The sequence below is a fragment of the Eschrichtius robustus genome, chromosome 9, assembly GCF_028021215.1.
Source record: "Eschrichtius robustus isolate mEscRob2 chromosome 9, mEscRob2.pri, whole genome shotgun sequence".
Taxonomy (NCBI): Eukaryota; Metazoa; Chordata; class Mammalia; order Artiodactyla; family Eschrichtiidae; genus Eschrichtius; species Eschrichtius robustus.
Window position 1 is genome coordinate 37,514,724 of NC_090832.1, and position 27,354 is coordinate 37,542,077.

Sequence of the window (27,354 nt, forward strand, 5' to 3'; positions counted from 1 at the left end):
GCATGTGAATCAGGTAGTTAATACTAATGTGAGAACTTGGAGTTTAATGATGAAAATGCTATATAAACATTGTACTAAATAGTAAAAATCATTGCTTCAGGAATTGTGTAGAACTATGTAGAATATAGAACAGGAGGATGGATAATTTACCTCTTCTGTTATAGATCATCTTTTCTGTAAGAGTAAATAAGAGTAACAACAATAATCATCCCCAAATTCTGCAGTAGCTTTATTTTTCTCGAGAGCTGCTTAATAGTTTCACTTTAGTTTGAGATTTTTCATCCCTCACCTGTTACCAACGATTTTAATTGCTTCATGATCAACAACATCTAGTTTGTATTGATTTCTGCTTCATTTACTGCAAAGGTTCCCAATTCTGCTACATATTAGAGTCATCTGGTGAGGTTCAAATATTTGCAAGACAGTTGTTCTGGGGCGAGAGGGTTGTGGGCTGGAGACCAGGCACTGGTGTGTCTAAAAGCTCGCCAGGTGATTCTAATGTACAGTTAGGGCTGTGAATCAAGGATTTGCTCCCACAGTTGTTGTCATGGTTTCCATGCCTTCAGTCTTGCCCTCCTCTGACATCCTCTATGTGCTGCCAGAATGATCTTCCTGCAATGCCCACAGAATTAAATTCAAGCCTGAGCACAGTGTAAAAGACTCAACATGATCTGCTCTTAAATACCTGACCAGCTGCCTCCCCGCTACTCTCTCTCCCTAGCTCTATCAAGCACTCATTTCCAACACGCCTGCCTCAGCCTCCAGGCCTGACGCTTACTCATCCCTTGCTCTGAAATGCTCTCCACTGTTTATCTGCCTGGAGAACTGCATCTTCTCCATGAAGCCTTTCCTGACACGCTAGCCCCCCTCCTCGGTCAGTGTTCTCAAAGAACAAGTGTATTGGGTTTCACGTTCTTGTTTTTTGACTACTCATATTGAACTGTCATTTTAGAACATATGTCTCTCTCACCTTCATTAGACATTTTTATGAGCAAGGATTGTGTCACATTTGCCACTGTATACCCAAAACTTAGCACACTGTCTAGCATATACTGGCATTTTGTATTTGCTGAATAAATGAATAAATAGCATATTATACTATTTTCACTTATTATAGACAGAACTGGAGGAGACTCAAGTTGGGTTCACTGAAAAATTTAAGTTTGTACTAAAATTTTTTAAAAGTCTTAGTATTTATTTAATATTTAGTAATAGCAATGATAATTACTTTAAAGATTAGTCTTCAAATTAGTGAATTTTAAACAGGTTAAAGCCAAAGAAGTTTAATTAAATCCTCAATAGTGCTCTAATGATGATAATCATAGCATCCCCAAACCATACATTTTCAGAATCATAGCCATTGTATACTCACCTCGGACTCCGATAAGGGAAGGAAGCCCACTTAATGCCTACCACAAGTTGGCCTAATTTGGCTGCTCCCAACATGTGCCATCTAACCCACAACTCCGGTGAACATGCTTACTTTGTATTTGCTTTCTGATCTGGAAGGGGTGGGAATATGTCCTTTTTTCTTGAAGGTTGTAAAGTGCTTGCACTGAGGACATGGCTTGGTGCTGGAATCAATACGGCCAAGTTCCAAGAAGTACTTGTATTTGATGGAGTCTTCATGCGTTAAGTTATAGATAACCGTTGTTTCTTCCAAGAATTCAAAACATTCTGTGATAGGGCATTTGATTTCCACTTGGCCAAGTTGTACCTGTGTGAAAGAGCAAATGGGAGAGAAAAAAGGCACCAGTTATTAAGCTTCTCTTCTTTTTTCTTTTTCTTTTTTCATACAGTACTGCTTATTTCATGATTACTGTAAAGGATTATCTGTCATTTTTCATGATTCCTAACATAATAAATGATAATCACTTTGGTACCTATATCAGGCAGTACCAAATAATTAATTACTATATAATGTTTCCAAAATGATTGATAGCATCTTTAAGCATTTTCTATCATTAAATATAATGACAATCAAATATGAGAACTTAAATGGGCCTAAGCCACAGGCTCACCTAGGAAGCAAATTCTCATTCCATCCTCTGGAAACTGCAGGATGAGACAGCATTCAGACAAGAGCCAACTAAAGGAACAGCTAGGATGAAAATGTGTTTCAGATTTTTCAACCTTACTACAAAGTTTCCTTACTACAACCTTACTCAGCAGTAAACTTAGGGCACCTTTAACTACGTTAAAAAGACAAAAAAAGAGGATTTTGAAAGTACTTATATATACTACATCTAGTAGTTTAAAAATCATTGCTAGAAAAACCCTCTATTTTCCCTGACTCTTCCAGGCAGAGAACATATAACTGTTCCCATGTCATCAGAATCATAGGAACAAGTAAGAAAATTAAACCAATCATAATGTTGTAAAATAATCCCTATGAGATCTGGCTACTACTGAGGTAATATATAAAATGAATTTCTTCAAAGAACTACAGAGTTAGATTAGGAGAGAGGAGAAGGAATATACTGGAATGTTACATTTATTTGGTAGGGGATTCTAGAAATGGTTAGCATTAAAAATTACAGTGTAAGATTCAAGTACAAAGTGTGGACACAATTAAATCTTAAAAGATGAAGAAAATAAGCTACTTTGAAGTAAGGAGGACCTGGAATTGTTTTCCACAAGTAGAGCAAGAACTCTTTATATTCATGGCATCATAATCTCTTTTTGCTCATCTTAGGGTAGCAGAGGGAGGTAGTGAAAGCTCCAAAAGGCAAACAACACTAAACCATTTCTTTTTCCTTGGGTGAACCTGACATTCTGAGAAGGCAAAACACATTGACCTGAATGAGAAAAGCACGCTATGAAAATGGAGGGAGGAATGAGGAAAAGCCACATGATCCAGGGAAAGAAAATCTCTGCAGTGAGCAATTAACAAAAACCCTAAATTCATAGTAACTTTTCTTTTAACTTTGCTGTTTCTCTGGCACAGACTTGAGGAAAGGCAGTTAAGAAGCTACAGGCTGAAGGATGCCTGGGAACAAGATATTTAATGCTAGTAAAGGACATGAACCAGGCTGATAATGAAATGAAAAAATCTGGCTTTGGGTAAACCATCTTACTAGTACTGACCTGTTGAAATGTAAGTTGCTCTATCATCTTATGCTACAATTGTACAAAACATAGTCCAGAGAGGTCTTTCAAATATTAGCCCAAAGCAATTTTTTCTACTTTTTTTGATGAGTCTGCTTATAGTTACAATCAGATTTTATTTTTATATGTTACAGAGTTATTATAACCCAAATTATGTTTTGTAATGAATTATTTTCAGTTACAGCTGAAGGCAGAGGCTGTCCAGATGACCTGGGATCAGAGCAGGAGGGCAGAGCATGAAGCCATGTTAGGAGTCTGAAGCAGATGCCTATGAAAAGAGACTTCAGTTTGCAGCATGTGAAACACAATTTCCTTTCATTCCACATAGAAGGAGTCCACTTGGATAATCTCAAGGGACTCTCATTTATTGAAGAGCTGCACACTTTTGGGAGTAAGAGCTGGAATGTTTTACTCCCAGGTCAATGTTTTAACCTGGCCTCCCTTGCCTCTAAGTTTATTTATTTTAAGTATATAAATAATAACAATGGAAGCAGTAATTTCACAACCACCCAGAAAGTCAGGTCGTATAGAAATGGAATGTGGTATAGGGACCAGAACCAACCAAGGCAGCTCAAGGGAGAGAGTAATCTGGTCACTCTTCCCGCAGTGGGTGTTCATTACCACACCGCACTGGGACACCTACCATCCAACGTCCAACCAAGCGCCTTATCTTCTCCTGCAGTGTCTCTCAAATCTGCCTGTAAGTCTATTCTATTTCCATAGCACACACAATTTCCTTATGCTTCACACAGTCTGCATTTTGCGTATTCCATACCTGCTCTTCTCTCTGAAAGCTCCAAAATCCCTACCCCACTACACTGAGCCAAATGATCTCATATTTTATTAAACAGACAGAAGCAATATGATCACGTTCCTTTATCTTCCCACTACAAACTCTCCCAATCTAGGTCTGTCTCCATCTTTTCTGTCTTCCTTCCTTTTTTTGTATTCTTCCCTGTTATTTTTTTTAAGGATCATGCAGCTTGATCTATTCTCTTCATCAGATTTTTTTACAGTTATTTAAAAAAATATATTTATTTATTTATTTGGCTGCTTCGGGTCTTGGTGGCAGCACTCGGGATCTTCATTGCGGCCTGGGGGATCTTTAGTTGCAGCATGTGAACTCTTAGCTGCAGCATGTGGAATTTAGTTCCCTGACCAGGGATCGAACCCAGGCCCCTGTATTAGGAGCGTGGAGTCTTAGCCACTGGACCACCAGAGAAGTCCCAAGTCTTCCCTTTCTTTTAGCTTTTATGTTTTTCTTTCATTGTTTGTTTTTAATTTTTATTTTATATTGGAGTATAGTTGATTTACAATATTGTGTTAGTTTCAGGTGTACAGCAAAGTGATTTAGTTATACATCTACATATATCTATTCTTTTTCAGAATCTTTACCCATATAGGTTATTACAGAGTATTGAGTGGAGTTCCCTGTGCTATACAGTAGGTCCTTATTGATTATTTATTTTGTATATAGTAGTGTGTATATGTTAATCCCAACCCCCTAGTTTATTTCTGGCTTCCCTCCTTTTACAGCATAAGGCCTGAATCTACTTCCAGGACAACTGCATGAGTCTCTTGAAGTGTTTGTTGAGAATTCAAATTTCCTGGCCCACCTACGGCTTATACAATTTGAATTATTGCTGGTAAGCTAATATTTGGCAGTTTGGAACAATTACTCATACAATCCTTTGAATTACTCATACTTCTTCATACTAACAATATCCCCTTTTTCATAATAAAATGCTACTCATGACCTATGCAATCTCTTGGCCTCTACATGTCTATCTTTTCCGAATAATTTCCTCAATTTCTGAATAATTTCCTCAAAAGATCACTAAAAACCAATAATCATGATTAAGCAAAGTGCATTCATTTACTTATTCAACAAGGTACATATTTCATCAATTCATAAATATTTCAGTATGGGTCTAAAGAAAATAAGAAATCTTTAAAAAACATAATCATGATACTAAATATTTTCCAAAATGACAATAATTCTTTAATATCAATTTAACAGTTTCAATAACATCATCTAACTTCTATTTATAGGATTTTATGTACTTAATATCCTTAAGACAAAGGTCTAAATTTCTGTTGTGTTCAATGTTAATACTACTATTTACATCACTGAAAAATATGCTCTCCAATTCTGAACAAAAACATGTCCATTCTTGTAAGACAAAATTACTTAATTCTAAAACAATCTCCAAGGGTGTTAGTAAGAGACACAATTATCCACTAGATAATTATCCACTACCTCAAGCTAGATGGCTAATTTGTCACTTGGGAGAACTCAAAAGTAATTTAATGCCACAGGTGAAGGAAACCACTGGAAAAGTGACAGATTAATTAACTCTTCCAAAAACAAAAAAAGAGAGAAAATATACACCTTGGATTCGAAGCTCAGTTTATCAAATGCATGGTTTATGAATTTGATCTTGGTTTTAAGTGTTGATCATGATAGTTTACAGTGTGCCTTGGCCTTTTGTTCACTTAATACCAAGGGATTTCAGATTTCCTCTGTCATTAAAAAGAAACATATTAATATGGCAGAGGAGAAGAGAATACCACAACAAAAGCACTAACAATAGTCATGAAATGTATGCAGCACCTCCTCCATGCCAGGCACTGTTAGAAGCACTTTCTGTGCATTAATTACTTTGTGGAATACCATAGAGCAGAGTCATTTTTAGGTTCTGCATTTCTCCATAAGGCTGCTTTACTGATAAATATGCTTCTTTATTTACTCAGCAGGTATTACAGAGCATTGTGCTAGATGCCTTTGATTTTTTAAAAAAACTAATGAAAACCATCAAGTCAAATATCCCAGAAGTTCTCTCAACCCCAAGCAAGAAAAATATAAAGAAAATCCACTAAGGCACATCAAGTAAAAGTGCCAAGTACCAAATACAAAGAAAGTATCTTAAAAGCAACAGAGGAAAAAGACATTCCCACATAGAACACTTCAGCCCCAGGTCCCTTGCTGGTAAATTCTACCGAGAATTTAAGGATGAAATAACACTGATATTACAAAACTACTCTTAGCGAATAGTGATAAAAAGGCGGGGATCACTATTCAGGTTGTTTTATGAGGTCAGCATAATCATGATACCAAAACCTGATAAGGACATTTCAAGAAAGGAAAACTACTGACTAATCTTTTTGTAAACACAGATGCAAAAATCCTAAACAAAACATTGGCAAACCAATCTAGACAATACATGAAAAAGATAATATATCATAATCAAAGTGGGCTTATTCTAAGAATGCAAGATTGGTTTAACATTCAAAAATCAATTGCTATAACTCACACATTAATAAAATAAAGGAGAAACATCATATGATTATCTCTATAGAAAGAGGAAAGGTTATTTGATAAATTCAACATTCATTCATGTTAAAATCTTAGCAAACTAGGATGAAAATTCATTAATCTAATAAAGAGTATATATAAGAAAATCTACAGTAAACCTAACACTCAATGGTGGAATATTGAAAGCTTTTTTCTTAAGACTGGAAATTGGGTGAGTATGCACTGCCACCATTACTAAACATTGACTAGAGCTAGCCAATGCAAGAAGAGAAAAAGAAAAATGAAAATAAAATAATTAGAAATGAAGATATAAAATCCCCCATTTTTTGCAGATTGCATATTGTATATGCAGAAAATCCAACATAATCTACAGATAAACTATTAGGATAAATAAGTGAATTTAGAAAATTTGCTGAATAGGTCAATACACAAAAATCAAACTTACTTCTATACACTAGTAACAAGCAATTTCAAAATAATATTTAAGAAATAGTATCACTGATAACATATTAAAAACATCAAATATGAATAACTGCAACAAACAATGTTCAATACCCCTGTATAGAAATAGCTGAAATCTTTTTGGGAAAATGGAAAGAAGCAAATTAATGGAGAAATATATCAAGTTCTTGAACTGGAAGACTCATTAAAGATGTAAATATGGTCCATATTGACCTACAGATTCCAGGCCATTTTAATAAAATTTCCAGCAATTTTCTCTCTCTCTTTCTCACTCTCCCTCTCTCTTTTTTGAGGGGAATCATCTTCTAATTCAAAATTAGAAGATGATTCTAAAACTATAGTAATTACAATAGTGTGACACTGGCACAAGGATAGATAAGTATAGATATCAGAAAAATAGAACAGAAAAAGAGTACAGAACAGAACCACTTACATATGAACACTAGATGTTTCAAAATTATAGAGCAGTGGGGACAATGTTATTCTTCAATAAAGTGTGCTGGGTCACTTAAATATCTATTAAAAAAATCTGTTTGATTCCTACCCCAAACCAGGTAGACTGTAGCTATAATTATAAAAGGTGAAACAATAAAACTTCTAAAGATGATAAAGAAGAATATCTTCATGTCCTTAGGGAAGGGAAAGATTGCTTACACATGACACTAAAAAAACTCACCATTTAAAAAAAGTGATAAATTTGACTAAGTAAAATTTAAAACTTCTGTTCATCAATAGATACTGTTAAGAGAATGAAAATGCAAATGAGAATTGGAAAAGATATTTGCAATATGTAAAGAATAAGGTTTTGCTTATCCAGAATACATAAAGAGCCCTTCCAAATCAGTAAAAAAAAGGCAGACAACCAACCCAACAGATAAATGGTCAAGAGGATGTTCAAGTGACCAATAAACATATGAAAATATGTTTAACTTCATGAGTTGTCAGGGAAATGAACATTAAAACCAAAATGACATGTAATTTTGAAGGAATTAATTAATTGAGCTCTCATAACTCTCAAAGATTCAGCAAAATAATGTTTAAATAGTTAAAACAATAACTATACAATTAGTGCAGTATTAATTTTCTATTCAATCATGCCAAACGTATTTTTCTATATACAGTCCTCCTTTATGTTACTTAAACTTCTTTCTTCTTTCCTCACTACCCAAACTTTCATGCTCCCTTATCCACTTAAGTAAAATTTGATCCAATAGGTAAATTGCACATTCAGATTTGGGAACTCAAGCAGTAAAAAATGTTCCTTAATATGTGGAAAGAATTATAAACTTAATCCAATTTTTCTCCTTGAAAAGCACACTGAGATATATTATTAGGTTGTAAGCAAAAATTTTTTAGGATTCTATAGCTTATCTTGATTCTCTAAGAAGATAACACCCAAATTCGAATCCATCCTCAAAGAATATTAATATGGAGGGCTTTTTCAATGCAAATCACTGAGTAAGTATTTAGACTGACAGAGAAATGCATAGTGTGCTCAGATAAACAGAACGAGTATATATTCAATTAACTATAATCAATTTTACCTTTTGAAAGGTAGAAATTTTAGAACAGGCTAGATATTTGGATACACTTTAGAGAGGGAAATATTTCTAAAAGAAAAAAATTTGAGCTTACTTTGTTTAAATGTTATCCACTCTTTTTTTCATCAGTACACTCATCTAAATCAGATATTCCAATTTATTACAATCTGAAAATAAAGACACTACACAGGTAATTTATGAAAAGAACCCTGGAATGGAAATCAGATATAGGATTCTGGTGTTATTGATATTTATGTGGCTGCATGTCCTTGAGTTCCAGGGACACACAAAACCAAATCTCTTAGAGATGGACTGATTCACCTTTAGGATTCCCTGCTGGCACTAAAATGGTATAATTATAATATATGCTCTAACTTACAAAAAGACCGAAAGTGTATGTAAGCTCTAAAGAAAGCTTTAGCTCTGGCTTAAAAAGCTGTAGAGGTTAATAGTTAAAAGAGTAGATTCCAGACTCAAATTGGCTCTGCTCCTTACTACTAGTTGCTACATCTTTCTCTTGCCCAGCATCTGTATCTGTAAAAATCGGAATTTACCAATCGAATTTGGTTGTTTAGAGGACTGTATGAGTTGATTTACCTAAAATACCTGGAACAGTACCTGATAGGGATCCTCGATAAAAGTTTGCTAATATTTACCTTTGTTGATATTCAGAAAGCAGTATTTCACAAAATTAATTTCAGAAATGAGAAACTCTTTTATGCTTATTTCTTTTTTTTTTTTTTTTTTTTAAATTTTTTTATTTATTATTTATTTATTATTTTTATTTTTGGCTGTGTTGGGTCTTCGTTTCTGTGCGAGGGCTTTCTCCAGTTGCGGCGAGTGGGGGCCACTCCTCATCACGGTGCGTGGGCCTCTCACCATCGCGGCCTCTCTTGTTGCGGAGCACAGGCTCCAGACGCGCAGGCTCAGTAGTTGTGGCTCACGGGCCCAGCCGCTCCACGGCATGTGGGATCTTCCCAGACCAGGGCTCGAACTCGCGTCCCCTGCATTGGCAGGCAGACTCCCAACCACTGCGCCACCAGGGAAGCCCATATGCTTATTTCTTATACAAGGAGAACATTTTAAATTCTGTAATCATCCATAATTCATAATTCAGTACTCTCATTCATAATTCAGTGTTCTTCCTCCAAAAGCATATATGTAAAGGAAGATAACTAAAAGTACAAATTACATGAATATACTGTAGAACTAAATGCTGAGATACAAAAGAAAAACAAATCATATACATTACATCAAAAGTGTCCCCATTTTTAAAATAAATTTAACCAAGAATGGAAATACAGATGCATAATTATGGAAAGGTACATATATAGTTCACATTAATAGACATAAAATCGCTTTGGAAATATTTTAGTCAATCCAGTACCACAGATTAATAATCAGTATTACTCTAATGGGAGAGGGAAGCCTTAAATTTTGTTTTACTCAGAGGTTTAATTTCATTTAAAGGGGGCAAGTGAAAATTTCAGAGACTAGAAACAACTTTGGAAGCTTTAAAAAAAAATATTACGAAGCTCACAAGAGACCTTTTATAACTTCTCTCTCCCCATCTTCATTGGTGTCTTTCCCTTGGCTTTCAAACTATGCTTAAATATCCTAAAAATGCCAAAAGCAAACAAAAGCAAAAGCCATTGGTGGTTTAGTTATGAAAAAGTATTTTGCCCTTCCACAAATCATATTAAATTAATTTAACAAGTCTGAAAAGTGACATAAGAAAGCAAAATTTTGCAGATACAGGTGATTTTGAGGATTTACGAGTATTAGTGCCCAGTTAGAGCCATTGACTCAAGTGTGGGTATATTTAAGGTACTGGATTCAAGGAAAATTATTGCAAAACAGACATGTCAGCCCAGACATGGGTAATGTAGTAGCTCCTCCAGTTTTTTTCCCTGTACACACCAAGGTAATTTTAATTCTCCCTTGGGTCTTGTAGCATGTTTACCCACTCTTCTTGGTAAGGGATTGTTAAATACTTGAAGATAGCTGTCATGTCCCTTCAGTCTTTTTTCTCAGGAAAACATCCCACTTCTTTAACTATTCCTCACCTATTGTTTGAAGACTTTCCTTCTTCCTACGTTGTTGGTTTGTAAAAGTGTGATAACCAGAAACCAAAGCCATCATGCAGGTGTGGTCTGGCTACTGGGGAAACAGGATTATCCTCAACCACAGTAAACTGAAAGAAAGGAAAATGAAAAGAAAAAAGTCCTCAGGAATTATAAGTTACCAAAATTAACCCAAGAAGAAGTAGAAAACGTGAACAGGCCAATTATAATAGAAGACATGAGGGTATGTCTTCTTCTAGGAAGGCCATCTATTTCCTAGATTTTTACCTTTGTTGCAATTGAATATTCTCTCACTGAGAATATTCTTGATGAAAAATAATATTCTCTTTCTCTCTGTGGTTTTTATTTCTTTTCTCATCTTGTCTCTTTCTCATTTTTATTACTTTTACTTTGGTCCCTAAATCAGGCTCCCCAAACAATTAATCTTTTGTTTCTTAAAATAATTAGCTTTGGGCTTGCTTATCCTTTATACTGCTTTTTTCTTTTTTAGTTTTCCTTTCCTTTGATTTTTACATTTAGTATTATGCTCTCCCTGCTTTTATTTGTCTCATTTTGTTATTCTTTTTCTAGTTTCTTATGATCACTTTGTTTTTTGCTTTTACTCTTTAGTAATGAATACAGTTTTTGCTACGTTCCAAAAATTTTGGTATGAAATGTTCTCTCTTCATTACTTTCTAGGTAGTTTATAGTCTGTTTTTACTTCCTATTTAACTGTTTCTTAATTTCTATGCAGTTAAAACTTTTTTTGGTAACTTTTCTTCTAAAATTTATTTTCAACTCTACTTGATTATGAATAGAGTAAGTAGACTGTAAAAAAATCTTAATTTTGATGTATTAAGGTTCTTTTCTAGCCAATTACATAATCTTTTAAAAATGTTTTTTGGATATTAAAAATATTTAATCACGAGACGTAAGATTCTATATAGATTTCTATTAAATCACAGCTTTGATGATTTAAGTCAACTTCTCTATGGGCTCATTAATTATTTATCTACTCAATCTGATTCTGAAAGAGGAATATTGAAATTGCTTACTATAATTTTTTTCAAATTATCTTTGCACTTCTAGTTTTTATATTTTTGGTTTATATATTTGACTGCAGTGTTTCTTGTGCATACAGGCTTGTGACATATCTTCATAAACAGTCTTCTCTCTATCTGGTGTTTTTACATTTAAATTCTACCTCAACCTCATCAGAAATTAAGACTACCACTTCCTCTTTTTATTGTCATTTTCCTCCTATGGCTCTGCTCATTTCTTCTCACCTCAACTTCATTTTAAATCACTTTGCTGGAAATGATTCTATGGATTAATTAAATACTCAAATATTTATTCAGTGCCTACCATGGACAAGGCACTCTACTAGCTACTGGGGAGAATTTAAAAATGAATAAACTACCTTCAAACAATTTTCAGTTTATTAGGGGAGAGAGACTTGGGCATAAATAACCACGGTTCAGGCAGAGAAGCACAAAGGAGAACTGGGTTTGACTGCTCATGGAAAAGAAGGTATTTTAGTTAAACTATGAAGAATGAAAAGGATCACAATGAGTAGATTTGACTATGTCTTATTTCTTAAATAGAAAAAAAAAAGAAAAATAATATGAAATACATATCTGATAATGTTAGGTCAGAAAACATAATAAACATTGTATTTGTATATTATAAATATGTAAAAGCATATGTGAAAAAACATATAAACTGAGAGGGAAGAAGAAAGAATTACTAAAACTATTTTTCAGGTTGTGGAATTATTTTTTTTCTTATTTAATGTTCTAGTATTTTTGTTACAATTTTTATCATTCAGTAAATATTTTTTGCATCAGTGTTTTCTGACTCTTAATAGGTGACAGATACAGAATGGATAGCGACACCAGTAAACCAAAACTTTGCATTGGTCTTGAAAACAAGAGAGAATACTGAGAATTATGGGTCCAGGATTTTACTTATCAAAACTAAATTATGAACATTATTTAAGTTTGTTTCTGAACACACTTGGTGGTCTAAGTTTATAGCCTCTACCATTGCACTGATGGATTCTGGGCTCTGTCCTAACCCTCTGCAGGGTGCAGTGGAGAAAGCAGACATTTCGTAAGTCAACTAAACACTGTGGGAATCTCATCCCACACAGTCCTGCCATCATCACAGCTACTTCACAGAAAGCAACATTCCTTTCACGGAGCTCATGTCAAAATAGTTTTTTTTTTTTTTTTTTTATAATATCCAGAAACCTTTCTTCTTGAAACTTGTTTAACAAATAGAACAACAAAATCACTCCTTACGATACTACTTGTAAACCTGGAGGTAGTCCAAGTTTGACAAACTTTAAAAATACATGTTCTGTATTTTTATTCACAGCCATTTCAATATTTGGTGGGGGTTTTTTTCCCTTACAGGTTTTGGTCTTTCACTACTGGCAAGCATCAGTGCTTTCCTAGACTTTAAACCAAGTTAACATCGTTTTTTAACTTAAAGAGAGCAATTTCAACAGAGCCTTTTCATGCCAAAAACAAAGTATCTTTGTGCACCATGCACCCAGTTCTAGGAATAGTCTGTTCATTACCTGGAGTTTTTAGATTCGAGAAAGAAAAATATAATTCCATTCCTGGCTTCTATTCATTATTTGCAGATACAAAACACTGTTTAGTGTAGAGTGACCAAATTTTCCTTTCTATCTCCCAGGAATAAAGTTAAAATGTATATGACTATGAAAAGAGAAAAATATATGTTTTTTTTTTTAAGTGTCTTCTCTTTTGATGTTTGAATTTTAATACCTCCAAAGTAGGGAGAAATCTTTGCCTAGGAGTATAGAAATCTCTTTTAAAAATATGATTGAGCTAGAGAGGTATCCACAAAAGGCTAGCCTGGTGAATGAAAAGTTTTGTGGTTAGAGTGAAAAAGAGTTGGAATGCCTGGTATACCCACAGTGTTAAATGTCTTGATTTACTGCACATGCACTTGAGAAAATCCCATCCTGCTTCAACTGAGCTCCCTTTCCTTAGGAGACCACAATACAACGATGAAAACCTCTTGACTTTGCTGCTGGCCAACGAGGTAAATACTGCTCTTGCATTAGAACTGAGACAGCTCAAATGAGATTGTTTTGATTGAAATAACAAATCACTTAAGAAAATTAGCTAAGATAAAGTATAGAGGAAGATGGTAAAACAGAGACCACAACAGAAGACTGTGAGCTCTATGGAAAGAGTAGAACACATCACCATATTCTAACAGAGAAAATAATCATAAGTAAAAATGAAACTCAAGTTGTTTTTAAAAACCCTTATACTTTTCTCTTCTAAGCCAAACATAGGAAAAAGTGTAAATGGAGAATAACAACATAATTTAAAAGTTTTTTATAAAGCACTTATGAATACTATATAAAAATACTTTATATATATACTAATACTGTTTTGTATTAGTACTATTTCCAGTTTTATTATATGTTCTTACCTCATTTTTATATTGAATTACAATAAATTTTGCCATTATATTCCAGAAATTAAATCCTCTTAGAACTACTCAGAGTGTATCTATATATCTATATATCTATATATCTATATCTATATATCTATATATCTATATCTCTATCTATATATATATATATATATATATATATATATCAGGGGATCCTAACATGGGATCCTGAAATTATCTTTTACTATTACTATTACTGTACTATTACCTTTGCATGTGAAAAAAATGCTACTGTACTATGAGTACATTGTGGTTCCTTTGTATTTGTTTTAATTTTTTTCATCCAGTAAGGGAGACAGATTTGGGCAGTTAAATCATTTACATACCCACCTGCTCTTCCATGAAATCAAGGGTCATCCAGGAAAGCAATGCGATTCTTAGAGAGTTTAGGGATTGCATATGGAAACCTGCCTACTAAAAAGACTCAACTGATAAACATCTAACTTTGATTCTTTTTTTTTTTTGAGAAAGGTCTTTAATATTTGTTTTAGTTTTGTCCTCTCAAAACAGGAATGCCCAATGCCTTTTGTCATTCTTTCTAGCACAGGAAAGTGGAGCTCTGATGACATGTTTGTGCTCTATAGTAAAGGCTTAAATTGTAAACCTTCCTGAAACTTCTGGTATTGTCACAGTGAACTGAATGATGGTGATGATGACAGCAGCAGCTAATATTTATTGAAGCTTTAATCCAAACCCAGTCACTGCCAGAGCCTGGACACATTGTCAAGCCCCTGCAGATGCCTCTCCAGACTTGGCAAAATTAGTCACTTGGAATAATAATGCCATGTTGCTAGAGGCCACCCAGGATTCTTAAATGCCTAATGAAAAGCAGTACATGCCTTTATGAACATGATACTTGGATGAACATAAGCAGTCTGTAGACAAGCAGATGGTCCCAAGCACATCTGGGCCGTCATCATTGAGCAGCAGCCCTTCTCTGGGTCCCTCTAGGTCACTCCTTCCTTACCTATGAAACATTTCCAATTTCCACCTCCTCCTCAAGTCCTCACCCCAACCTTTCCTTTCAGGTGACTGATACACACGCAATCAACAACCTCACTCCCACTTGACACGGTAAAATATAATGTGTTCAGTGGAGAACCCCTTCAACTTTCTGTTCCCCATACGTTCTCTTCCACCCTTCCTTCCTCTTTGGTAGAAAGCAAGACCTTCCAAGCTTCCCAAGATGAATATTTCTACCTGCCTTGTCAGGAATCTCAATTCTCTCTGGTAACTTCAGACGATCAAGCATATGACGTGCTCAAGTTTCTCCCATCACAAAAGCAAAATGAAATAAAAACTCATTAGGACCCCTATATGCCTTAGTCTCTACATCTTAGTCTCCCTCCATTTTTCAGCCAAGCTAACTGAAAGATTATCTGATGTTCTTGTCTCTGTGTCCACATTTAAAAACCCACTACAATCTGTCTCACCCCTCCACTTTAAGTCACTCTCTACAAAATTACCAATGACCTTCTCCTTCCTAACTGCCCTCATGAATCCTTATCTTACTCGCCTCCTCTGCAGCACTGACCCTGCTGACCTCTGCTTCTTTCTTGACCCCTAGGACATCACATTCTCTTGGTTCTCAGTACTTCTTACTGTCCCTTTTGTGAATTCTTCCTATGTCTATCTCTTAAAACTTCCTGGGTTTCCAAGGCTCTGTTTATTACAGATTGTTCTCTGAGAGTTATTCCTTCACCCCTGTGGTTTCAAGTCCACACATATGCCGAAGGCTTCCCCACGTAAACCTCCAGCCCAGATCTCTCTACTGAGCTTCTGATATCTACATGCAATTCCTTACTTGATGTCTTCAGTCACATACCTCAAACTCAGCCTAAAACCAAACTCATCACCTCCCCATCTCTCCCTGACAGCCCACTGTCCTTCATGTTCCTTATTCCTGTGAGTGGCACAGAAACCAGAAAACAAGGTATCCTCTCTCCTGACTTTTCTTTGCCTTGTCCCTCCCTCAACCAATCAATCAACAAAATTCCATTTTATTCATACTTCAAAGAACCACTTATATCTTTTGATCTCCACTGCCACTAAGTTAGCCCAGGCTCTGGAGTACTCTTTCTAAAACACAAATCTGGTCATGATACTCCACTAATTAAAATTTCAATGATGATAACTTTGTGCTTCAGGATTAAGTGAAAACTCCTTTGTATATGAAATAAAGATCCAATTAATGATTTGATGGCTTTTCTGGATTCCCTATTGCCATTGCCCCATCGCAAGCTATGCCCCAGTCATACACTAGTTTGCCTCTAGGACCTGCTGTTCCTTCTACCTCAGACATGATTCATGCACATGCGTCTTGCCTAAATTCTGCAGGTCTTAGCTTAGATGTCAAATCTGTAGCAGCCTGTGCTCATTCCTGTCATTTTATTTATCCCATTACAGACTGATTGCTTGTATTTTCCATTATCCTATAAATTTTTTTGAGGGCAGGAACTCTGCCTTGTTTATTCTTGCATTTCATATACCTCACTCACTACCTGGCACAGGGTAGGTGCTTAATGAATATTTGCTGAAATTCAAAAAGAGGTTACTATAACTAGTGTTGGTTTTCCACGTAGTTTTCAGGTAATGGATCTCCAGCCACAGAAGGCTAAGGGTCAAGCAGGGAGCATAGATAGAGATGATAAAGGGGAGCACGGGGCCACTAGCCCAAGTGCAGCATTAATTATAGGGGAGGAAATGTGATTTTATTTGTTTTGTCTTGTGTATAATGTAGCCTTGTAGGAAGAATAATTAATGTCCTGTTCTGGATCATTCTAAGGGGTTCTGGGAGGGAGGGGGGTGACAGTCAAATTAGCCTTGATCAATAGTTCTAAGAAGATAAAAAGATCAGTTATAACTACCAGGGCAGAGAACTCACATGCGCTGGAAGCCCAGCCTTCCTTAAGGGGAACAGACACATCCTTGACTGGCCACAGGCTCAGCTATTGTACCCAACATGTTAATGGAAAGAAAAAAGGCTGGGATGTAGGAAAGGAAACACTTCTGGGCCTCTCTATTGGTCAGCCCATCCTTCCTAGTCCAACTCCTCTAAAGTGTCCCTAGGCTGCTCCGATTAAGGGGCATTGATTTTTTTTTTTTTTTTTTTGCTTTTGTTTGTGTTTTAATGCACTAGCTGCCAAAAGTGTTACTGGCTGACCAAAATTTCACTAGATCCTTACTATATATAATGGAACTATGTAAGTTTTGTTAACTGTTGAATAATCTCATCATTTTGAGGAAGAATAGAAGCATATTTTTTCTCCCTAAACGACATAGGTCTGGCAGACCTATTTCTCACTTGCTAGAACTAACTGGAAATCAGATATCAATCATACTGGGGCCCTGGAGTGTAGGGAGGTGTTTGATAATAGTCTTGGGGTCTCTTGTGTTTGTGCATAAATGATTTTATAAAGGAAATGTGGAAAACAGAAAAAGGGGAAAAATTAGGTTTTGTCTTATCATCCAAATGTGAACAATATTAACACCTTCATATATATCCTTCTAGAATATACTGTATTTATTCTACACGCACACTAAATTCAATTTGGTACCCTGCCTTTCCACATAACACAAAATGAGCATTTTCCATGTTATTACCACTTACAATCATCGTTTCAGAATATTGTATAATATTTCAGAAAGTAGAGGACCCACAGTTAACCTGTGGAGACTCCTTCCAATTTTATGCTATTATAAATAATGTGGTGATGAATAACTTCATGCATGAAGCTTCTTCTGTATTTCAGATTATTTCCTTAGGATAGATTCCCAGAATTGGAATTATTGGGTCAAAGAACATGATTATTATAAGACTCCTGACACATATTGCCAAACTGCTCTCCAAAAGCCATATTTATTTACAGTCCATGATACTAACCATTTCACCACAACTTGCTCTGATTAGTACCATCATTAAAAAAACAAGCATGCAAAGTAAAACAACAAAAGAAAACCTCCGATACTTTTGCCTTTAATGTGATAAGCAAAAATGGCAATACTTTTCTTTTTACATGTGTCGTTTAAACATTTATTTTTACTAATTGTAGGCTTTAATATATACGTCAGTATATTTATTTGTTGTTTTCTCCTTTCCTGTGAATCTTCTAGCTATGTGCTGACCTGAAAGAGTTTGATGACCTATACATACTATTCAGTATTCAGGAAGATTATATAATACTCCATGTGAAGTAAGAATAGTTTCCAGCAAGATGAGCCAAAGCAACAAGCCTGTATCCAGAATCCAACCCTGAACAGATGTTTGCTTGGCAGCCTAGCTGCAATAATTAACATCAGAAAGCAGGGCAATTAAAAAAAAATACAACCAGATCTCACATCTATGAATCATGGTTCTGTAAATGTCCCAAACCATCTGGATGACTGGGCTCCAATCCTCCATTTTGAGAAAGACCTGAACGATAGTCCTAAAGACAAGGGACCTCTGAATACCAAATGCTCATAGGATATTGTTTGTTGCCTCTTAAATCACTTCTCATTCCCTACCTTTTAATAACGGATATTGACGTAACCGTCTCAAGCCCTCTTTCCCTGGATTATATACTTCTCTTAGGCACATACCACATTTGATTAATCTTGGTATCCTAGAGAGCACCAGGACCCTGCCCTGCATACAGTAAGCACTTTGTATTTGTTTGTTGAAATAAATTGAAATAGAATAATCAAAGCCTTGGCAGATGTCTGACCCCAAGCCAGAGGGTGTCTCTTAATTGCACTGGTAGTTGTTTACCATTACGATAAACAGCTCTGTCTAAAGCCCCGCTGATGGTGGGAAGTCCGGCACAGGAAAGCACAGCAGTGCTGCAGTGAAAAGCAATGTAAAGACAGACCAGCCCTTGGCTTCTGAGGCAGGTGGAGCGCCTTCACAGCACGTATGGTGCTTGCCCAGGTTTGCTGTGTGGTTCTTCACAAAGCTGACTGAGCTAGGTGGCAAACAGTGACTTCAATTTCATGTGCAAAATGGCAATATACTATTATTTTAAGACACATTATTTTAGCTAAGGATTATTCATTTTCCCGAAAAGCAGATGGTGACAGGCAATTCTCAAAGGGAAAGCGAGGATTGCCCACCTGAATTACCAACTTAGAGAGATTTTCATTTACATTTCTCAGTATTATTTGATCGAATATTTTCAAAACATTTAACTAACATCTATCCCACATTTTAGGAAACATGCTAATTGACTCCAATCCACATCGTTTCTTTTGCAATATTAAAATCTTCACTAAATCTGTTCTGGCAAAGAATTTACTAAAGCACTTTTTAAAAAAAGAATACATGGCATAATCTGTCCCTCAAATTATATCCTTCCAGCTTTCAATTAATGAAACATTTCAAGTCTCTGTCTCTGTCTCTGTCTCTCTCTCTCTCTCACACACACACACACACACACACACACACACACGCCTCTTACTTTTTTCTTCTTTTTTGCTTAACCACTTAAGAGAATAGGGGAATTATTTTACTTAATCATAATATAATCATCTCATCAGGAAACAGCATAGATAAAATATTCCTACCCAATACACATTCTATATTCATATTTCCCTAATTGTCCCCAAAATGTTCTTCATAGTTGATTTTTAAAAATCATTCAGGATCCAGTCAAGGATCATATAGTACATTTTGTTGTCATTTCTCTTTCATCTGTTTTAATCTTTCAGTTTTATAAATAACATAATTTGTTACTAACATTTTAAGAAATTCAGGCGAGTTGTTTTGTGGAATGTCTCACAATCTGGAATTGTTTGCTATTTCCCCATAAACAAATCTGACTTAAACATTTTGGGTGATGTGTACTTCCCATGGTGTCAGATCAGGAAGCATGTACTTTCAGTTTTCTCCATTGTTGGTGGTGACAGTTTTGATCACTTGGTTATGGTGATGCCTGTGCCAGCTCTCTCTATTTTAAAAGTACTTTTCCCTTGTAATTAATCAATAATCTGATTGATACTTGACTATGGGACTATATTTTATTCCCCCAAAACACTTTACTCAGTAGTTTTACCACTGGGTATCAAAAACCACTGAGCATCATTGTCTCTAGGCCCTTTCAGTCATCAGAGTTATTAAATATATATATATATATATATAATTTTATACATGTATATATTATAAATTTAATATATTTTAAATACATATATTATTAATTTTTTAAATTTTAAATCAGCATTTCATACTGATGCTTCCACCTATAACCCAATGCTACAAGGGTTCTTTCTCACTTTCCCTCATTCCGTACTTATAACTCTCTTCTGCCATGGTTAGAAAACTGATATCAACATATTTATTTATTTGCTTTACCTTCCAGTACATAAATAAGAATTTCCTAATTACCTTATCAACAAATTAGCAACAACAAACCACTACAGAAAGATAAAGATTTGTCTGAAATTCTCTTTCTGCTCATAATATATCCTACTGAGCATACACTCAGAGTACTGTGTTTAAAGTTGCCTGAACTCATTCTTCTGTGTCTATGCAATGTGATAAAATAAATAGTTATCCCCTTTGCTTCTGTTCATACTCTATCTTCAGGCTTACTTCTTTAATAAATTTTTTCTAAAGTTCTTTTTGATTGAATTTTATTTTTGATAAGTAGAACATTAACATGGTTCAAAAGTCAAAACTACATGGAAAGGCATATGCAGAGTATTTTTACTCCTACTCCTCTACCTTCCACCCCATTCCCACCCGCCTCTACAGGTAACCATTTCACTGTCTTGTGTATCCCTCCTATGCTTCTTTTTGCAAAAATAGGCAGATATATTCATATATTCACATTTTTTTTGTATTTTGCCCTAAAGTGTTTTCAGTCTAGTTGAAGCATTCCCACGTAAAAAGTTAACTAAAGAATACAAGGCAGAATATTAGTGACAAAATAGTCCAGAAAATACATGCACTAGTACTAAATGCTCTGGAGGTTTTCTTTAGTACATCTCTAAGAGGTATTCAGGGACAGATTTTAATAATCTGTTTATTCATGCACAGGATTAAAAAAGCTATAAACATCCAGAGCTTTGCATTGCCGAACACATAATACAGTAAGAATAACATTTTCAAAATTAGCTAAAGCAAGTTGTAGTCATTATTTGCACTTATTCTTCACCATCAAATGAGCATTCACAATCTGTCATGTACATGACAAGAAGGAATAGTTATCATTATACAAAAGACAGTGGAAATCATGAAAGTCCACCTTAGAATTTTTAAACATTTAGCAATAGAAGTCGATATACGCTAAAAGCTTTTTATTTTTTCTATTTCAAAACAGAATACACTAGCTAATTCTTCACTTTAAAACAGCAAACTTAAAGAGTTCTCATAAATAACTCTAACTGGCCTTAGAAGTAAAAACTTTATTAGTGATATGACCTTTGGCTAGAAATTGATTAAATATCCAGACATGATCATTTCTGGTTTTAAAGGTTAATTAAGTAACTATTCAGTTAAGTGCTATTCAGATGTAATCTGCTTTCCCATAGCTTATCAAAAACTTAATGGATTAGAGAGGCAAAAACATCTGTATTAAAGTAGTATTAATAATACCCAACATGGACAATAGGTACCAAGCACTATACCAAATGCCTTGTATGCATCATTCTGTTCTCTCTTTATAACATTCATATGAGGTTATTTTTATTGTTATAATCATCGTCATCATCTCCATTTTGCAAATGAGGAAACTAAGGCTTCTCAAAAGTTAAGTAGCTTTCCCAGGGTCACAGAGCGATACAATACTGTCTATGCAACTGAAAAATTAGAGTTAGGTAAGTCACCTATATGTGATTGTTCACTCTATTTTTATCAATAGCATACTTGCCTGTTATTTTAAAAAATCAAATGATTCTTACAAGGTAGGTAATAAAAACAGACATCCAACTCTAACCCCTATTCTGAGAGGGAAACAGTTTTTAACATAACTGTTTCTTTTGTTACCTTTTTGTTTCTAGAGGATATGCTTATGCTCCTAATATTCGAAGATTAGAATTTAGAACTCCTACTTTTCTCATCATTTTACTTATTTCCATCCTCTCTGTAGTTATAACACACGTTTTTGTTAATTAAAAATTCATTTTAAAATATTGTGACTATGTAAGTGATATTTACTATTTACTAGTGAGCCTAATATTATAGTACAATGTCATTTCATTTCTCACATAACTCTTACATTTCTAGGGCTTATAATTTTTATTTATTTTTATTTTTTAGCTTTTTATATCCCTATTACTAATATTTCTTAAAACTCTGTAACTGTATTACAAACTTCTCTTGAAGATTATTTTGCACATAATCAGATGAACCAGTTTATCAAATTCCATTTCTTCTTTCTCAGAGCATACTTTCTGGAGCCCTCTGTCCTGCTCCAATATGGACTGTTGCTAAGCCTAATACTTTTGCCTTTTGTTGGAGCCCATAGCTTCCTGGAGTTCATGTTAAACACTATCTTGCTTCATTTCTCCTGTTTTGCTGAAGAACATCTCCATGGAGGAGTCATGCAATCCACATTTCAGAGTGAGAGAGTAAGAAGCTGATGGGGACATCTGTGAGCCAGCCTCACTGGCTGACTGCACTGTTAAAATCAGGTGGCAAGCTGGCCTTTTTGCTGGGAAACCACCAAGTACGAGTAACCTTAGGTATTTTCCCTGGAGCTATACACATTCTCCAGGGAAGAATCCTCTGGCTTTATGCCTGGAAGCGTATGTCCAACAGCCAGTGCCAGAGCATGTGGCCAAACCGGGTGTGGCGGATTTGTTGCCCTTTGTGTGGACTTGTCCACAGATCTGTACTGTCAGTGCAGAGCCTCTATCTCATCACACTGGGCCTGCAGCATCCCTGCTAGAAATCTGATTACTCTGGGAGAGGGGCAATCACCTTGCTGTGTAAGGTTCAGAAAGGTGAGGGGGGTGGAGTTCCTACACTTTATTCAGATTTTCAACTAATCCTGCTACCTTCAGCCCTACAATACACAACCATCTTAAAAATATTCTGAGGCTTCCTGGTCCAAAGACTTTCTGCGATTCATTGGTGCAGACTAACCTCTTTCCTTTTTTTAGTCATCCAAGTTTCAACTAGCTCTAAGTCCGTTATCCCTCCATCCATTTTCTCCTTCTAAAAATGGGTCTGGATTTCTGGTCCACTGTGGTCTTCTCCCTAGTTCTCATTGTCCTTCTGAGTTGAAATCCAAGTTTTGTGAATGCTAATGTGTTTGGAAAGATTTCAACTAAAACAAACAAGATGTTATGTTTTCAGTGAAAATTCTTCTACTCAAGGAGATTTGTCCTTGAAATAATACAATGAGCTCATTCTGTTGTATCAAAATGAGGTATGAATTAGACCAAGTTTTGGAAAAAAAGGGTAAATAATTCTAATTTTTAACACAATACCAGTGACCCCTGCATTTCCAGCAAGTCACTTGATCTTATGAAAATAAAGATAATTGTAACTTTCCTCAAATGTAAAATGGAAGGCTTGACTAAGAAATTATTAAAAATGCTGTGCAAAATACAGATATAATGCAGTAGCATTTTTTGGTTCTGTTCTTCATTAACTGATGCTAATGCCAAAGAAAGGAGCCAATTTACCATGCTTCTATAAAGAATATAAAGCTTGGGCTTTCCTGGTGGCGCAGTGGTTGAGAATCTGCCTGCCAATGCAGGAGACACGGGTTCAATCCCTAGTCTGGGAAGATCCCACATGCCGTGGAGCAACTGGGCCCGTGAGCCACAACTACTGAGCCTGCTGCACGTCTGGAGCTTGTGCTCCGCAACAAGAGAGGCCGCGACAGTGAGAGGCCCACGCATCGTGATGAAGAGTGGCCCCCGCTCGCCGCAACTAGAGAAAGCCCTCGCACAGAAACAAAGACCCAACACAGCCAAATAAATAAATAAATAAATAAATAAATAAATAATAAAAAGTTCCGAAGCATTAAAAAAAAAAAAAAAGAATATAAAGCTTTTCTTTAATACTTACAAGTTACTCTATCACAAACTCTTGAATAGTCAGCATTAGAAATGATTAGTGGTTATACTTATAAAAACTCTAATTCTACTGGGTACTATTAGAAGTTTGAGTGTAAACATATGTTTAAATGCATCAGAAAATCTGATTAAAAGAAATATGTGGTAACCTCTTTTGAAAAGTGAATAAATGCTTCTCTGTATCACTGACTTTGTAATTCTATATGTTTTACCTTAACCTTTAACCACTGAATGTGTTAATCTATTTATAATGCTTTGCTTGTGCCAAAATAACCACTGGATACAATTTGAATAGAAAGATTAATGTGATTGGTGCTCACACTGTAAAAATATACACTCAGTTAAAATTTAATAATAACTTCCCAAAAAGTCAATGACATTTATATATACATAACTAAGGAAAGAATTTAATCCCTATTTTAATCACAGGATTATATACACTTGAGCTTAAAGACCTACAAAACACATGATCCTAGTAACAAGTGGAGAGAAATGTGTACACTCCCTAAAACAACATTACTTACCCAGAAATCTTTTTACTCCATGTAGGTTATTTTTATCATTTTATGCCTCCATGTACATGTTTTCTATACCTAACTTATAGCTTATGGTAAGACATACAAATAAAATTAAGCTGCAAAATAAAGGCAAAAGAACCCCTGACTAATTTTGCTCAGGACGACGCCAATTAATCCCCAAATTTAACTCCGTGTTTCCCAGTGCAAAGACAAATGTGAAAAGCAGTGGGGTGAACGTCTGTTAGTGTTCAGTAAAGAAAAGCATACCAACTCACTACATTTTTTTCTACATGAAATTCTAAGAAAATCTGTATGACTCTTCATATAAAACACTGAATACCATGAAAGGCAGAGTCACCAAAAATATTTTTTGAAAGATGTTTTCACGTGGCCATGTCTTTTTTCCTCTTTAGTTGTATTCACAGCTAAGACTTATTTCAGCAAAAGGGAAAATAAACAAAGGGAAAAGGCACATGGAGTGAAGTCCAGAGGAAACCAGGTGCAAGTTTCCAAGAGTGCTCTCGCAGTGGAGTCACACAGAGGGCAAGTAATTCTGCCAGCAACAGACAATGCATGTGAAGCCTCATACTCCGTTAGAGATTCAGGGCCCAAGGTTTTACTGGGGACTGCTCATGTTAGCTCCCTCTGCCTAGCACAAACCCAAATTCCAGACCCCCAGAAGATAGGCAGGTTTTCAGGATAAATTGTATTCTGTGCACAGTTTAGGGACAGTGACCCACCCTTACCATTTGGGGAAGGTTTTACTTCAGTGTAGGAAAATGTTTCCCACTCAAGTTCCCATATGTAAGCCAAGGGTCCAACTTGCAAGTCGGACTTTCTAAGGATGGTGGGCTCAAGCCTGCTATGTTAACTCCTTTCTGCACAGATTCCATGAAAATGATGCACTAATGACCCACGAAACTGACCTACAACCTATTAATGAGTCATGCCAGTTTGAAAATGCAGTTTTAATATTTCCCATCTTAAACAAAGAAACAAACAAAAAATCCCTTTCTTGACACCACATTCCCCGAAACCTTACGATTTTTTTCTTTGCTTTCTTTCACTGTAAAATTTTTAAAATCTAGAAAAGTAAAAGAATAATGAACGAAACATATTCCTGTCATCTAGTAATAATAACTATTAAGATGTTATATTTCCTTAGACTTTCATTTATGTGTGTGTATATGATTTATTTAGTTATCTATTTATTTATTTAAAGAAATAAAATAGTACATATACTGAAGTCGCCTTTAACCAGCCCCATTTTCTTATTTCTTCTCCCAGTAGCATCAACAGTCATTAGATTGGCAGGCCTCCTTCTAGTTCTCTTTATACTTTTAGGTAAAAGTGTATTATTTGCCTGTATAGTCAACATGTATTGTTCTATATTGTGCCTTTTTTAACTCAGCATTTTTTGAGACCTGCTTATGTTGGTAGATGAAGATTTAATTTTTTGGCTGAAATGCTATATATAATGTTTTATCATATGATATGTCATATTTTATTAATCCAATATGTTTTTAGCAGACTCAAGGTTGTTTCCAAAGTTAGTTCTTAGAAATAGTATAGCAATGAAAATGCCTGTACATGTTAATATATGTGTGAATGAGTATCTTCAGAATTAAAATTCTTGGGTCTTAGGGGAACTACGTCTCTTCTTACATTATTATTTTTTTTTAAGATAATGTGAAAACATGGAAAATACAAAAAAATGATATATAGTAGTATCTATAATTTTATAGTATCCATATTTATAACTCTATATGATTATATGCATATATATTTTAAATAAAATACAGATCATACTATATACACTATTATGACTTGCATTTATACTTATTATATCATAATCATATTTCCTAAAATATTTTAAAGTGTCTGCATATATGGGAGCCCCATTATTTATTTAACCAACATCTACCATTCAGCATTTAGAGTTTTCCTCGCTTTCTATATTATATAATATATTGATGACTATCCTAGTGATAAGTATTTGTGTGTGTGTGCATTTCTGATTATTTTCTTACAAAAAATCATAAAATTCCTAACTTTAAAAGTATGAATTTTGAGGTCCTGGAACCAAGATGGCGGAGTAGAAGGATGTGCTCTCACTCCCTCTTGCGAGAACACCAGAATCACAACTAGCTGCTGGACAATCATCAACAGGAAGACACTGGAACTCACCAAAAAAGACACCCCACAACCAAAGACAAAGGAGAAGCCACAATGAGACAGTACGAGGGGTGCAATCACAGCAAAATCAAATCCCATAACTGCTGGGTGGGTGACTCATAGACTGGAGAACACTTATACCACAGAAGTCCACCCACTGGAGTGAAGGTTCTGAGCCCCACGTCAGGTTCCCAACCTGGGGCTCTGGAAACGGGAGGAGGAATTCCTAGAGAATCAGACTTTGAAGGCTAGTGGGATTTGATTGCAGGACTTCAACAGGACTGGGGGAAACAGAGACTCCACTCTTGGAGGGCACACACAAAGTAGTGTGCGCACCGGGACCCAGAGGAAGGAGCAGTGACCCCAGGGGAGACTGAACCAGACCTACCTGCTAGTGTTGGAGGGTCTCCTGCAGAGGCTGGCGGTGGCTGTGGCTCACCATAGGGACAAGGACACTGGCAGCAGAAGTTGTGGGAAGTATTCCTTGGCGTGAGCCCTCCCAGAGTCTGCCATTAGCCCCACCAAAGAGCCCAGGTAGATTCCAGTGTTGGGTTGCCGCAGGCCAAACAACCAACAGGGAGGGAACCCAGCCCCACCCATCAGCAGTCAAGCGGATTAAAGTTTTACTGAGCTCTGCCCACCAGAGCAACAGTCAGCTCTACCCACCACCA

At 35.6% G+C, this 27,354-nt stretch overlaps 1 protein-coding gene across 1 annotated transcript in view; it reads right to left on the minus strand.

Annotated features, from left to right (window-relative positions):
• The window catches only part of RNF217 (ring finger protein 217), a 125,644-nt gene that overhangs the window by 42,035 nt on the left and 56,255 nt on the right, over positions 1-27,354 (minus strand). Inside the window, exon 2 of the mRNA XM_068551160.1 lies at positions 1,484-1,717. Within this exon, the coding sequence (XP_068407261.1) occupies positions 1,484-1,717 (234 nt within the window). The remainder of the gene's footprint in view (positions 1-1,483; positions 1,718-27,354) is intronic.